This window comes from Amblyomma americanum, chromosome 3, assembly GCF_052857255.1.
Source record: "Amblyomma americanum isolate KBUSLIRL-KWMA chromosome 3, ASM5285725v1, whole genome shotgun sequence".
Lineage (NCBI taxonomy): Eukaryota > Metazoa > Arthropoda > Arachnida > Ixodida > Ixodidae > Amblyomma > Amblyomma americanum.
This window is the reverse complement of record NC_135499.1, coordinates 226187444-226203159: the sequence shown is the minus strand read 5'-3', so window position 1 is coordinate 226203159 and position 15716 is coordinate 226187444. Positions and strand designations below refer to the sequence as shown.

The 15716-nt window shown below is 44.6% G+C and overlaps 1 protein-coding gene across 3 annotated transcripts in view; it reads right to left on the bottom strand.

The window, feature by feature from the left end:
• RtGEF (Rho-type guanine nucleotide exchange factor) overlaps positions 1–14943 on the bottom strand; it is a 30018-nt gene extending 15075 nt beyond the window's left edge. For 2 of the 3 annotated variants that reach the window (XM_077660329.1, XM_077660331.1), the window contains exons 1-13: positions 14765–14943; positions 14062–14193; positions 12616–12742; positions 11908–11984; positions 11292–11386; positions 10452–10547; positions 9085–9207; positions 7469–7607; positions 7203–7262; positions 7065–7145; positions 4683–4823; positions 1560–1635; positions 334–542 (exon numbers count right to left, since the gene is read on the bottom strand). In XM_077660329.1, coding sequence (XP_077516455.1) covers positions 334–542; positions 1560–1635; positions 4683–4823; positions 7065–7145; positions 7203–7262; positions 7469–7607; positions 9085–9207; positions 10452–10547; positions 11292–11386; positions 11908–11984; positions 12616–12742; positions 14062–14130 — 1293 coding nt within the window. In that variant the 5' untranslated portion in view covers positions 14131–14193; positions 14765–14943. Of the gene's footprint in view, positions 1–333; positions 543–1559; positions 1636–4682; positions 4824–7064; positions 7146–7202; positions 7263–7468; positions 7608–9084; positions 9208–10451; positions 10548–11291; positions 11387–11907; positions 11985–12615; positions 12743–14061; positions 14194–14542; positions 14665–14764 lie in introns of those variants that run through there. The other variant, XM_077660330.1, reaches the window with a different exon arrangement.
• Positions 14944–15716: the final 773 nt, after the last annotated feature.

Genomic DNA, 15716 nt, shown 5'->3' with positions numbered 1-15716 from the left:
AATGAAAATTATTCACATTTTTAGGCTCTGACTCACATTTGATGCGCTGGGTGTTAAGTGGTAAAAGTGAACGCCTCCCATGTTGCTCTTACTTCCCCATGGTTCCTTCAGAACCCCTGGCTTAAGCAATTATAATGATAAAAAAGTGTTGTTTTACATGGTACCAGAAGGTGCTCAGATAAAAAATTTTATGCCCAGACATTCTCTTGACAATTTGATAGTGCACTGATAAATATTTTCTTCGGTGACTAGCACAATTTGTTGGCAGCTTCTCTGAGAGCTCACAGAATTCTTCTGTTATCGAAACTGCCCTCCTAGCCGCAACTGGCTTACCAAGGGACGCTGTGGCATTGGAGTCTCCATCGGCCGCACCACTGTGACAGTGGGTGCTGGAGCTGCGGGGGCCCCAATGGGTGTCACGGCTCGTCGCAGTGGGCTGGGTGCTGCTGGTGGAGCTGAGGGGCAGCAGTTGAGCTTGGCCTTCCACTGAGTAGCCTCCTCCGCACTCCGACAAAGCACGGTTGTGCGTGCCACCGTTGGACCTGGACACGGGGCTTAACCTCAGTTCACATTTCACTTCAGTCCGTGCAGCGAGAGCATGCCAAAAGGGGAAAACGTTCCTCTTTGGCAAGGGAAAACTGCGTCACAGACGAGTCACAGCCACTCACACACTGGTGGCCTTCTGACGGCTGGTTAGGCAACCACCCCCTACCACAAGGCACATGAACAAAACATTGAAGGAAACCCCAGTGCCTGCTCTACAATCACTTTAACAGGTAAGCAGTACATGCAGGAAGGCTTCATTCAATGCCACAGGAGGACATTCATTTTTCAGCACTTCCTCTATGCCCAACATTGGGTCATCATGTGCATGCACTTCTGCTTACACGGTTTAGTATACTTCCCCCTCAAGCACACTTCTTGAACTCAAAAGGAGCTCACGGCCGTCAGCAAAAGTTAAGGTGTCATCTCCATACTAGAGAGAAATCAGCAGAGTATGGCCACCTCATTCCATCAACACACTTCACTGCAACAATATGCCCAGCAAAAAAAGAAAAAAGTGTCCTACTGCCAAAAAGTCTTGTTCATATTCAACTTATAGCTGCAAATCCTTGATAGCATGCAAGTAGTGTTCAGTATACTATGTGCAATGAGCACCCGAATTTTAAAATAGTACACTTGATCCCACTTGCTAACTTGTTGCAGCTCAAAGAGATAGCTAAGGATGCAGTTTTATGTTTTGTTTTTGCCAATCAAGCCCACAAGGCAACCCAGACATATCAGCCTTCCTAAATGCTGCAAAAAGTTTTCAGTAGTAAGGAAAAAGAAAACAATGCTCTTACACTCCCAAAAGCTAAAATATGAACAACTGACTCTTCCATGCAAGCCACAAGAACTGAACATATCAATATGCACTCATCTGAAATCCACATCTTCAAACCTTCCGGTAGTGGTTAGGAATATATAAACTTCCACCACAAAGAACTCATTAGATTACAGCATTTAAAAAAATATAGCAAGCCACATTCCCAGTCTCCAAGAAAGAATACTGATGCCACCTTGGATGTCGAAGGCACAGCCATCTGCTGGATCTTGGGAAGTTGAGACTGTCAAGCTTGCCATAGGCAGGCGGCCCTGCACAGAACATAGGTCTGGAGCCCATCTACAAAACAACAAATTCTGCCAGATGCTGTGGGAACAGATTTCCACAGCAGTTTATGATTTACATCAGTTCAGATGCACTCGCACCTCAAGTAATATTTCTCATAGCACAGCACATATAATACAAGTGGGATTATGCCTAGAGGTGCTCAGAAGTTAGGTATAAGGAATAAATTTTGAGAAAGGCACAGTGTGAAAGACATGGAGATAGCAAAAAACAACAGAATCAGTGCTGTTTGCTGCCCTACCAGTGTCCTTCATGCATGCATTTCTCAAAATGATGCAATACCAACTCGTCCAGCTGTTTCTACTATGGATAACTGTTTGACAGGAAAAGCCTAGATTTCAACAGTATGCGTATATCTTCAAAGAAACAGGGAGAGCTTTGAATTTCACTGTCCGAACCTCAAAGGGGGTTAGGGCCAAAGTACAATGCCTATAATCCATGTCCTTGTAACTCGCAAACTGAAGATCATGGGTGAAGTAAACTGATAAGATGATGACAGTCAGCCAAGCGAACTGAAAGCAGAAGCTGCCATCAGCTGTCATCAGCCATCAGCTCTCACATCTGCTTCTCTAAATTTTGGAGCAGCAAAAGATATACAGACAATGCCTACTGAGATACAGCAATCTGGCACCTAATGCATTATGGACCCAAGAAAGAAATTGTGCAGACAAAGAATGAAAACCTCTGCACTCATGAGTCTGGTGCATTTTCCGTCTAACTTTTGTACTTAAAACTCGAAATGGTATCTCATGTGGCATTAAACATACCAAAGCCGCACATGGGCTATAAGAGGCACTGTTGTAGAGGACTCCAGATTAATTTCAACTACTTTGTGTGGTTCTTTAACATCACTGACATTACATAGCACATGGGCAATTTCGCATTTCGCCTCCATATAAATATCACCTCCACAGCTAGGATTTGATCCTGCATTCTTGGGCTCAGTAGCCAATGCCATAGCTACTAAGCCACCATGATAGGTTCAAAATTCAAAAGACAGGTAGTGCAACCTTGCAGCAAATAAAATCTATCTCAATCAGAGCTATTAAAATGCTTTTAATTGAAAATAGTAATGAAGTGGGCTTTCTTTATGCCCCAGCAAAAAGATCATTTGAAAAGCTAGGATGACACAGAGTAGAGCACAGGACTGTCACAATTTAAGTTAAGTTTCTTCTTCATCTTCTCAACACAGCTTTGCACTTCTGCTTCTAGACAGTATGAGTACCATAGTTACAGGAGGGACAGAAATGAAGCTTCAGCGTTCGCTGCATGGCCTACGAAGTTGTAAACGCTTAGTTAGGTGCCTCGAATCACAATGGAATTTTTTTTTTTCTGAATGCCATAAAAGCAGCATTATAAACAAGTCATATCCCTGGAAAAAAAATAGCAGTATAAATTTTTTTTGTGTAATATACAATTTTTATTGGTTCCATTCAAGTATTTTCGAACTCTATTGGTTTTATTTGCCTTTCTATAGGGCTAACAAATATCATAGTCCAACAGACCACTGCTGGTCAGATATTAGACGTGTTGGTCTAATATACTAACAGCCATTGACTCTACTGGATGACACAAATATACTTATTGGACCCGTGCCGCCGCGGTGGCTCAGTGGTTATAGCACTTGACTGCTTACCCGAAAGACGCTGGTTCGATCCCGGCTGCAGTGGTAGCATTTTGATGAAGGCAAAATGCTAGAGGCCCACGTAGTTTGCAATGTCAGAGCATATCACAGAACCCCAGGTGGTCAAAATTATTGGCTGCACTAATGTAGCAAATAGGTTTATTGGGGTTTTACGTCCCAAAGCGACTCAGGCTATGAGGGACGCCGTAGTGAAGGGCTCCGGAAATTTCGACCACCTGGGGTTCTTTAACGTGCATTGACATCACACAGTACACGGGCCTCTAGAATTTCACACCTCCATCGAAATTCGACCACCGCAACCGGGGTCGCGCGCGCGCGCGTGCGCGCGTGCGTGTGCGTGCGTGCGTGCGTGCATGCGTGTGTGTGTGTGTGTGTGTGTGTGTGTATTACAGCATTCTGCATGCTACTGCACAGGTTCTTCCTACTCCCTGCTGCCAGTTAGCTTAAAACCTGATAATGCAGCTTCTGTGAAGCATATCTGAATGGAAGCAGCACAATAATCAAACTTCAACTAGGTTTATAAACCTTCCTCTACAGCTTGGTTTCAATCAACATTTTTTTAATGCCCAGAACTACGCATCAACTTGAAAGATGTGTTTAGCATGAAACTTGCAGAAGGGGTCTAATACCATGCATTCAGGACAAAAGGCGCTACAGTAGAAGCACACATATTCACACCATGCAACAGCAAAGACCCTTTTACCAAGCATTTCACCCCAGAAAAGCAGAGCACCAGGCCTGAGGAAAGCATGTACCCGCTCGAACTAGTGGGCTGTCACTAGGGATCAAACCCAGCACCTCTCGCATGCGAGGTGGATGCTCAAAGCACTAGGCCATGAATGCGGCTGCAGGTGAATGCAAGCTGGCAACAGTGTTCTGATGTCCAGGTGTATTATTTTTGAATAACTAGCACCATGGTGCACAGCAAATTTTTTGAACAAGGTAAATATATAAGAAAGAGATGGCAAGGAAAAGAGGCAGCATGAGAGGGTTAGTAAAGTTACTGAATGAAGAAAGGTAACAAGAGGACTTTACATGCCGGTGCGGTCTAGCCCCTTTTACATGCAAGTGGCACAAACTCCAGCTCGATCATGCCATCTGCGTTTTAGGCCATGTGCACTCAGTGGTGCCTATTATTTACACAATGCCGAGCACAAGCTTGTCAAGCACATCACCACAATATGGTTAGTGGGGAGTGAGCTAATTACAGTGGCCCACTGTTACAATACGGTGGTGAAGGGTGCCCTCCACTTATGGCTAAGGGCAGCCAGATTAGCAAGCAGTGAAGACACTGCCGCCCACCACGGAGGGGCATAAATGTAATGCGCAGAATGGAAAACACAAAAGGCAACCCAATGACGTGCACACCTGGTAGGAGAAGCGACCGTTGGCCAGGGACAGCTGCACCAGGCAGCTGGAGAAGAGCGCCAGGTACAGGTCACGTCGCTCCTCTCCACACAACAGCACCACAGGACCCACATGGAGAAGCTCACCCAGGCACTGCAGCTCCTGGACCATCAAGTCCCTTTTTGATGTATGGGCTCACTTCCGACACTTCAAGTCATTTCGCAGAAAAAGCCTTATTGTGCACTTCTGGCCTGCTGATTACGTGCCAATTAATAATCAATAACATTTATTTTGATTATCATGCTCTAACAACAAAGAGGCTATTTTTTACAACAAGTACTTTTTAGTTTCCAGGTCTCTAAGGCTACATCGTACTGCCATCCACTAAAAACAAACAAACAAACACGCCCATTTCCAACTCCAAATTTCTTAGCAATTAATACAACCTTTACGGCTAAACGAACGTCTATAGAGCTACAAAAAGCCAAATAGTTGAATTCTACTAAGAATACAAACTGGATGAAGATGTCCTCAGAGTAGCTTTAAAGAGTTTCACAAGTATATCAAAAATGCTTTCCGCAGCTGCAGCCCACCCCACTGATGACATCTGCTGGCCCAAGAGAATAGACTGCGTGCATTTGCTGCATCTCTTTTCGTGCTAACCTTCACTACGAAACATTTCATAACTGCATATGTTAACACACGCAGAAGGATCTTATAGTGCTTCCATTAGCCCATTTTTTCATCCATTCCGTAGCAGTATCGAGCGGAAAAAGCTTGTTTTTTGCACTACTAGAAACCACCAAAGTCTTCTTCCTTCATGTGCAGTTAAGCTGAACAAATGTACGAGGTGAACGAACAGAAGCGAATAACATTATCGGTTACTATATTAACAGAAAAAAGAAGGCAAAGCACATAGTCCATGCCTTCCATTCACTTCTTTAGTAGAATGCATCTTGAAACCGTGCAAAAAAGACAAGGGACGAAGAATAAACCAACAGAACAGAGCGCAGAACTTCAACTGTTGGTCCTGTTGGTTTCTTCCTAGTCCCTTATCTTTTTTGCGCGATTTCAAGCTGCATTCTATTACTACTCACCAACTAGCCTGCCTATTTCTATTATACTCATTATCTTCTTTATATGTATAATGAAGTCAAAAGTTTCTGTCGTGGTTGCTTTGTGCACACTTTTCTGTCAGTACATCAAGAGAACCAATACTAAGTACAGCAGAATCTTGTTTATTCCAACATGCTTAACTTTTCTGGTTTATTCGAACTAATGCTTTGGCTTCACCAACATTAGGTGTACTAAAAAGGCTCCCCTCTATTTCAAACTCCACAAATATCGAATTAATCTTCAGCGCCCTTAGTTGAAATTATTGAGGGCTAACAACTATGGTGGAAAAGCCATGGTTTCTGAACAACTATTCCTGAAAAGCCCATGTTTACAGCTCAGATCCTACTTATACAGCAAAGGAGTTGGGTTGATCCTTTTGGATGATTAGCTTAAGTAAATTTAATGTTAGAATACCTGTGAGATGCGGAACGTGATAATTTAAGAGCAGAAAACTGTGCAAGTTGGTGGTAACTTATGCTCACGCAGTGCAAAAAAAGCAGGGACAAGAGGCAGCAATGTATACAACACAACACAAACAACACAACTGTTCGTGTTGTCTATTCATCTCTGCTGCTTGTTTTTTGTTTGTTTGTTTTTTGTTCTGCATGAACAAGAATAACAAGCTTACTTGTCAATCTCTGTAAACTTGAAATTTTCCTTTTTCATTATGTTGCCACTACAGGTATTAAAAACAGCCACACACCAGCTTGTAGTTTCTTCCCTGTGAATAGTGTTTTTTTGGTTTGAAGCGAATTCGAAGTGAATAGTGATTTTCTTCAAATAATTTCAAAGCGAATATTGCAAACATTTCTGGTACACAAAAAACGTATGCCTAGCAAGTGTCCATGAAGTCAGGACTTCATGCCGCGGTGCCATCTCAGAGGAAGTGTGCTGAACCAAAACCACATGAAGCAGGCATTCCAGAAACTTTATTCGCTAGAGCCGATTCACTTCGAGATTTAAAATACAAAACATTTGGACCGAATCGAATATCAAATACTTTCCTATTCGACTGAATATTCGAAATTATCGAATATTCACACACCCCTACATTTAATAATGCATGGTGTGCTGGAAAACCAGTCACCCCACGTGCAGAACTCACTACCATGCATTCAACTGTTTCTGCCAAGGCTGTGAGCACCACCAACAAAATCAATTTTCACCTGGCTACTGTCAATCCAAGGATAAGAACACAAGGCAATGGCCAGCTGCATATGACTGTAAGCTGGTGCATGGCAGCATACCTGAATCATGCCCCTCAACAAAGAAAAAAAAATTGCCCACCTCTCCATCGCAGCCATCTACGGTGCCGGCAAGCACTTCTAGCTCCAGCTCCTTCTGGCGTCTCATGGAAGAGCAGCTGGCCTGCACCAATGCATTTCAGCAGGCTGCGCACCCCCACAGCAGCAGAACACTACATACCGCCATTTCCTTGTAGACAAAGACACTCCTCTGAGTGTCTCCACGATCTATGTGGCTCTCCTGCAAGAGAGTACAGGGGCAAGTTTGTTTCAAAAAGCTGCTTGTACGGAGACTATGGAATCGACCACAGCATGCGGGCATGCCACTGTTCCTTTCTTTTGCCCATTGTCTCTCGACAATGTAATGCTTATAAACCAATGGAATGAAAGCTGAAGCAGTGGATACAAGCTCAAGGCCCGACTTGGAGATCGACGACTCATGCCTACCTCCGTGTGCCTCTGCAACTCTGTAAGTAGGGCCGGGTACTTGTCCAGGCGGCGGAAGGGTCGACTAAGCCCCGTTGTCAGGGTCAAAAGAGTAGCGCCAGGTGGCGAAAGCTGCTCCAGCCATGATGTCAGTGTCTCTCTGTCCAAGCCATGAAAAGAAGACACCCTCCATAATTTCTTCTCTGAAAGGAAGCCATCTAGACAAGATGCCCATAATAAGGATGCCCTAGCCAGCCACAACTACAGCCTTTCAATATGAGGCAGCATGATGTGCCATTCAGGAAAGTACACTTCGAAAGCACTTGTTGCAGGGTTTCATGCCTCTCGCTCATCATGTGACGTGTTACACATGTGAAAACCCGCATGATATACATAATGCTCCGGCAGCATATACCAGTGCTCAACTCTGACAAGGGTTCGTGCTACCCTCACACTACAGAGCAGAGAGAGAGAGTATAGAGGCAGAATAAAGATACATATTGTAGCGAGGAGAAAGTTGAAGCGCGATTGCCGTGTGCTGACGACGCTGCTGCTGCAGGCGGACCTGCCTGTTCCTGTGTTCTTGTGCTCCTGCTATCACCACCTGTGCTCGCCGCCGGCCTCTACGTCAAGCAAGCCGTGACAATATAATTATGCATCAATGCGATCAACCAGAGCTTTGTTTGAACTGCTGCTTGACTCCACAAAAGTGCATGGTAGGAGCTACTGCCTTACGCTAATCTGTTCCGAGCAATGTGTTAAGGATTTAATAGGCGAAAAATCGGATGCACAAATGTTTGTCAACTACTACAAATTCCCAGGGCAAGATGGCAATGATATTCAACAATTAGTGGAGGCAAAAAGCAGTGGCATTTTGTGAGCACAGGCATTTTTTTCAACAAGCCACAGGTCACCAATAACAACTACATGCCAGCATCCTGCAGGGCACGAACTACATTAAGAAGGCCAGGTCAAGAGCAGTGTAACTACTAAAATGCTCTTACTTATGCCGGTTTTCAAAACCTGTCAACAGTTTTCACCTGAAGCTCTTATATAAAGTCTATTGTTCATCTAAGTGGCACCAGAATGATTATTTGGAAAATCTTCATGTATCATGGACTAGTACTGAAAACATAGGCACCTAACAGGCTTTTATAGACCTTTCAAAACCAGTGCAGGCTTTACAGGCTTTCTGACTGCTCACAGGTGATGAAGGAGACTGAGGAGCCACCTTCTAGAGCCTTTCTTCTCCTTAGAGGCACCTCTGCTAGAGCTGCATGCCTTGAGTTCTTGAAAAGCGCACCTCCCACAGCCTAGTGCCCCAAAAGGTGCCCACGATAGCCACCTTCTCTTGTACAGGTGAACATGGCATTTCCTCTAAAGCCTTAAACAGCATCCATCCGTAATCCACTAACAAGAAAACGACCCAGGGAGGTGATAAAGGAGTTAAGTCAAAAGAAATATGCAAAACAAGCAACAAAAAGAGGTGTTGGTGCCTGCCTGCCTGCCCTTGTCACATTTTTTTATTTGTGTGCTAGAGCAATAGGTCCAGGGACTACTTTGGACACTCAATGTGGGGATAAAAGGCATCAGCATAACCAAAATCCCAGCCAGCAAGTACTATAAATCCAACCCACTTGAGCTTGTCCAGGAGCTGAACGGCACGCGGGTGGTTGGCACAGTAGACCAGCTGGGTGGCCTTCATACGTGCTGCTATTTGCAAGAAGGCACCACCCACCCGTTGGTCCCGGCTGGGCTGCCTGCACACCACAAGCATCAAACCATGGTCACTTCAAATGGGCATTTTCCAGTTTGATCAGAGGGCTCAACAATTGTTTCGTGAAATGCTGAGGCTGTTAACAGTGTGTCTAAAAGATGTAACCAATTGCCTCTTGTGTCAACGCACAAAAAGAAGGCACTCAAGTTTGCAAAGCAACATGCGCATGTCCCATGCCTTCTTGCTGGAGACATCCGTTTCGTTGAGGCCAATAAAAAGGAATGAAAAATAAAAGGGCCTCTTCCTGGACCACTTGTGTACAACAAGTTTAAGCCAAATGTAATAAAAGGACCAAGCGAGGGCAAAGAGAGTTTAATACATCCGAAGGCGAACATAACTGAAGCGGGAAGGAGCTACCAGTGACCCCACAGCCAAGGAAGTGGGCCAGGGGAGACAACCCTCATTTCCCCTAGGAAAATGTGGGAGGGGATGGGATTCTGGGAAAGGGAGGATGGTTGACAGGTAAGGGGTTATGAGATTAGTATGGCGAATAGTGATAGCCAGTTGCTTTTCAAAAATCCTGATATTCAGGCCTGCGCTGTAGGCTGGATGACATGCCCCCAGTGATGCGGTTCAGGAAACGTTCCATCAAGACATTCGTTAGGGCGGGCTATAAAAATAAAGTACCCTGCTATTAGGACGCTTGGTAGCTTAGGGCTGCTCTAAAAATTGAAAGTAATAAGCCCCAGCCTTGCCATCAATACACTCATTAGGTTGGGCTATCAAGACATGTTAAGGTTGGTGCCCAAAAAGCAATAAAAATAATAGTGCCCAGCCCACAACGCCTAAGGCACAACATGGACTATCAAGCTATAAATTAGAGTGGGCACTCAACAAAGAAATAAAACTAACATTGCTCAGGCTGCAGGGCTATACAGACAAAGAGTAGAATGGACAAAAAAAAAAAGAACAAAACATAAAATTGCCCAGCCCGCATGGATATCAAGACAGCAAGGGTGGGATGAAAGAGCCGATTTTTATGGGCAGCAGGAGCGAGATGATCGGGGACATAAAGCTAATCTTTCAAACAGCGTTAGGAAGCAGAAGATGTCAAAAGGTTGGTTTGGTTTATGGGGGGCTTAACGTCCCAAAGAGATTCAGGCTATGAGAGACATCGTAGTGAAGGGCTCTGGAAATTTCGACCATCTGGGGTTACAAAAGTAGGTCAGAAGGGTGAAACAACACAAGTTGCTCAAATGCCAGCCCAAGGCAAAAACCCCAACTCACTCTCTGACGGCCTCTAGGGCTTCAAGCAGCTCAGTGTGCACCTCCAGCACAGCAGGAAGGTTGCCCATCAGCTGCCGCAAGTCCTGCTCACTCAGTCTGCCAACGAGAAGACAGACACAAGGGTCAACACACAAATCTGCACTTTGTGAAGAGTCACTTTTTGCAGCCTGGAGAGTCCCGAGGCATCTTATTTCAAAACAAATGACAATTAAGCAGCTTGAATGTCATGTGGATATTGCCATTTACAGGCAGCAGCTTGTGTCCTTAATCGTGACGCTCATTTCTCTGCTACCCTTGTTCCCACGAGAGCAGCAATCTCGCTATATTCAGATAGACATGGCAGCAAAAAAATACATACAAGAGAAAGCTGGCTACGGGATGATTGTATTTGCAGTTTTTTTTTTCCAAAGTATCTTGATTAGCAAATAGCTCTTAGCATGAAAGCATGTGGCCACATAACAAGCTCAACAACTGGCCACATGCTCCTCAACAAAAATAATCAGAAAAGTATGATTTCCCCATCAAATTTAAGTAGTAAAGCTATAAATTATGAGAAGTTATGACACTAGTGGGATTTTGTATTTGGAATTTAAGTAGTAAAGCTATAAATTATGAAAAGTTATGATACTAGTGGGATTTTGTATTTGGCAAAAAAAAGAAAAGAGGGCTCAGGTCAAACAATAGCTACTTGGTAATACAGCCATAGTTGTAGGACCTGTCAGAACCTGCTCACAAGTTACTGGCACATACTATTGTCCAACATTTGCTGCACTGACATCCTGATACGGGCACTATTTTTAACAGTCACAGACCACAGGTATTGTGCAAGTGGGCACTCACAGGCCACACTGCTCGAGTGGCTGCAGGTATGTGCTCATCAGGTTCCTCAGCTCGTGAACATGGCTGGCCTCCGTGTCCAGGATATCCTTGAACACCTGCACACCCACCATACATGTACATACACAATTTTAACATACTATCCTCTGCACCCACTCTGTTGATTTCAACAAAACTCGCTTGTTTTTCACAGAAGTATCTAAGGAGCTTCACAATAAAAAGACACTGAAGCCTTGTGACGTGAGAACAATATATAAACTTCTTTGCATGCGCCATCTTTATTGCCTGCAAAACATGATTTACGACGACTCAGAGGTTTTAGCCTTCCTCCAAATGGCAGATAGTTGCACGGGTTTCGAGTCTGTAAAAAAAGTCCCATTTTCACTGGCCTTGGTCAGTAAGGTGGGCGTGGCAGCTGGTGTATGCACCGTTAGGGAATGACAATCCATCTGCCAGAGCCTCATCGATGGCAGGAATTGAGCGTGTGTGAAAGGAACTAAAGAGGTGGACGCATGTAAACGTCTATGTGCTTTATCCATTTTTCCTTGATGAAAAAGAAAGGACCCCCCCCCCCGCAGCCAGCCAGTGGCAAAAATAAAATGACCGGCATCCTACTCACCATGTTCCGGTGTCTTGAACTGAGTGACTGGTCAAGAACCCGCGCCTGTACACCAGTTGCCCGTGAAGCATCACCACCTTTAGGGTAACAAGTTTGAAGCTGTCACCACCACAGTACAGCTATATCTAAAGCCAATAATTATGAGCACCTTAAAGTCTATAAGCACTTCACTTCTAGAGTAAAAATTAGCAGTCTAATCCGTGCTATGCCTAGATTATTCCACTGCAGGAATGCATGCATGGCGACTCATGTTCTATTGCCGTAAACAAAGTGCAGTTTTGTTTTCGAAGGTGCTGTTGCCCTTGCTAATCTTCTGTCCTCAAAGATAGTGCCTGAGGCTTCCTTAGGCGATTGCGCGGTCTGTCATCAAGTTTACACTCTTCTATCAATATCACTTGATTTCATTAAAAAAATTCATATTTTAATCATTTTTCTTGTGCACTGCTACAATTCACAAATTGTACAGAGTGTGTGCTACAGGTTTTTGTTTTAAAACGCTATTTATTAACTCTAAAGCATCTAAATCAAGTCAAAGTAAGCACAAACAGCTCTTAACGTTGCTCAATGACAGCAGACAACAAAAGTAAGAAGCTTCTGAGTGCTCATGCTGCAAATGTGTGTTCTAGTGCATCCAAGCGCAACAATTTATGACACAACCCAGCCAAGGAGCCACATGAAAGCAGCCCGACACATTTTGTTGTGACGTACCCTGTGGCTTGTGCTCCTTGACATAGTTGCTAGGAAACCAGCCTGTGTTGCCCTGGAGAGTGCCTTCCCACCAGCCCCCATCCAGAGCCTGTGTCACCGTCAGGATGTCGCCTTTCTTGAAGCACAGCTGCAGGCAAAAAACAAGTACCTTGCTTTCAAGCTTCCTGTCACAAAAACATGCTGCAATAAAAGCCAACCCCTTCTGGAATTCTTCCCCAATGCAGTTTTTAAGGGACAGTGAAGACAACTTTGTTCAATTTTTGTTTTCAGTAAATATGAGTTCAATGAGCTCTTTCTGGCACAAATCACGGAACGTTTGATAAAGCAGCTAATGTTGGCAACAACTGTATTTCATTCACTGGCTTTTTCTAGCCTATGAAAACCTCCCTATTCAGTTAAAATTGTCTCTGTCATTAGAACACAGCAACCTATCGATAGAAACCAATATCTGCTCGGTGTGTCTTTAACCACGGGGAAAGAACACTGATTCACAGGGAGTGAAGGTAGCAAGCAGCTGCGCCTGTTTGTGGCATCTAATTAATGCTCCAGGCCCCCAGCACTGAATGACCAGAGACCACCAAAAATGGAACATAATCACAATGCAAACCCCAGTTGGCATCCATCCCCACTCACATAATGCAAGTACCTGTACAAAGCACCATCAGTGCAGATGCGTATGACAGCATCAAATGCTATTTTTTTTTTTTTTTGTTTCCCAAACATGATGTACCACAGGCTTCTACAAGACTGAGAAAACACTCATTTCCCAAGCACAGGTGAAGGGTTCTGCTAGCATTTCATTTCAGTGACAAAATAGCAACATTTCATTTTATTACCAAAATTATGAAACAGGAGGCAAAGGTCTGCTGGAGTAAAACAAAACACAGCAAAACTAAAAATCTGAGTAACAGTAGCAAGTCAATGTTTCTACACATCTGAGGGAATGAAAAAGGTTTTGTTTAAATTACACCACAGTGATGTAGTTTTATGGGGACACCAAAGGTCTGACTGAAATTAACTTCCTAAAAGGTAATAGGTACCACAGTAGCCATACTAATGAATGTCCTAGGGTCAGTCATGCATGCACCATAAATGTGCTCGATCAACAGGGCACTCGTTTCACATGACGCATACCACACTGTCTCAAGATACTGCAGCTGTGAAGATGCATTCCGCAGCATTTGTGATGACACTGACGTGAACTGCTATCACTATATTTCACTTCCAATGAGAGCTTCAGTCCCTATTCAGAACTGCATGCGGCAGCTACATAAGCAGGGCAAAGTGGAAGCGACCAAAGGAACTTGGTATGACGGATGTGAAACCACGTTTTCAACCCTTCTCAACAGCATTACAGCGACCCCTTAGGCGGCGAACGGCTCGAACATAACCCTTATGACTCCTTAAAACGCCTCCTGCAAGGCATCAGGACAACTTGTCCCTCACCTCATCATTGTTTTTCCCCTTGAAATTGTGGATTGCACGGACAAGCCTCGGCCCGACGTCTGAAGTCATGTCAACCGGCGCAGATCATGACGACCACGACGAATTCGCTCCACACTTGGCCTGCAACAAACGCTGCGCGAAGAAATTGAACGGTGTGCCAATTAGGCAACAAAATTCTGGCACAGCCTTGCCGGTCGACGATGTGAAAAAAAAAAAAGGAGGGGGGGGGGGGGTGACTTCTGATTCAAGACATCAAAACCAGAAACAGAGACAAGCGAGAGTGCGCATTGTTGCAAAATGGCACATGCTTCTGCACCGGGAACTTCGGGCTGCGCAAAACAGATGAGCAATGTGGCATGTCGAGAACAGTAATCAATTCAGAACACACACTGTTTTTAACACAATGCCAGCGAACACCCACAATCTCCGATGAGTTGTGTGACAAGACGAATAGAAGCGGAACTCCGTTTGAATGCGTCACCTGTGAACTAGGTACTACGGTTTTTAGTCGCCGCGGCTCGACTGCACTTTCAACGCCTGCTGACGGCGCTTTTAGCGCTTAACACCTGTGACGATAATACACTCTCTAGTAGCCGCAGCAGGTGCAGCACTAGTTGTCACCGAGCTGACCGCCACTATCACTGGCGACGAGTCCGGAACCGACGTCCGATGCGCTCCAGTAAACAGAGGGAGTGGCTCTCACATTTCAAGGGATCCGTGCTTTCCGATTCACTCTTCAGGCGCACAACACATTCCGGACTATTGTCGCAGCCTCAACCAACGGTCAGGAATCTGACTTCTCATCGCTCGCAGCAGAAACGCTAAACGCAGCACGAAAGTCCCAGCGCGCTGCCATTACACATCAAACAGCCGGTGATTGCTGCCACTAGAAACTACCGCTAAATATAGCGGCCGCCGCTGTAAATGAGCCTCGGCTTAATTCCGGAGTACGGTTCTTTTGATCAAAACAGGATTTTCAGTTTTGGTGTTGAAGGGAATGCACAGAAAATTGTAAATTACTTTTAATGGTGCTTGGTTTTATTAATCCTGAAATTCTGACACTCACATTGACAAGAAATCACAATTAAGCGTTTTATTATTCGTTATATGGGGTTGTTCAAATTTAAGCATTAGAGATTTATGCTAGTTAATGGTAACTGAACGCGTTTGACAAAATGCGAAGAGGCCCATGCCGGCGACCAACCGTTCCCTCGTTCCTGTCACTTGGTCTATAATTTGGCCGGTAACAAATTTCTGTGATTGGTAAGCTCGTTCTCGTCATTAGTATGAACTAGCAGAAATCCCTAATGCTTAAATTCGAATAACACAATAAAATTAAGGCTCATGCCGGCGACCAACCGTTCCCTCGTTCCTGTCACTTGGTCTATAATTGGCCGGTAACAAATTTCTGTGATTGGTAAGCTCGTTCTCGTCATTAGTATGAACTAGCAGAAATCCCTAATGCTTAAATTCGAATAACCCAATAAAATTAAAAATAAAGCGCTTGATCACAACGAGCTCTCTTCGCATTTTGTCAAATGCGTTCAGCTACCAACTACATACCCGCCGCGGTGGCTCAGTGGTTAAGGCGCTCGCCTAGTGAGCCGGAGTACCGGGGTTCGAAACCAACCGCTGCGGCCACGTGTCGATGGAGG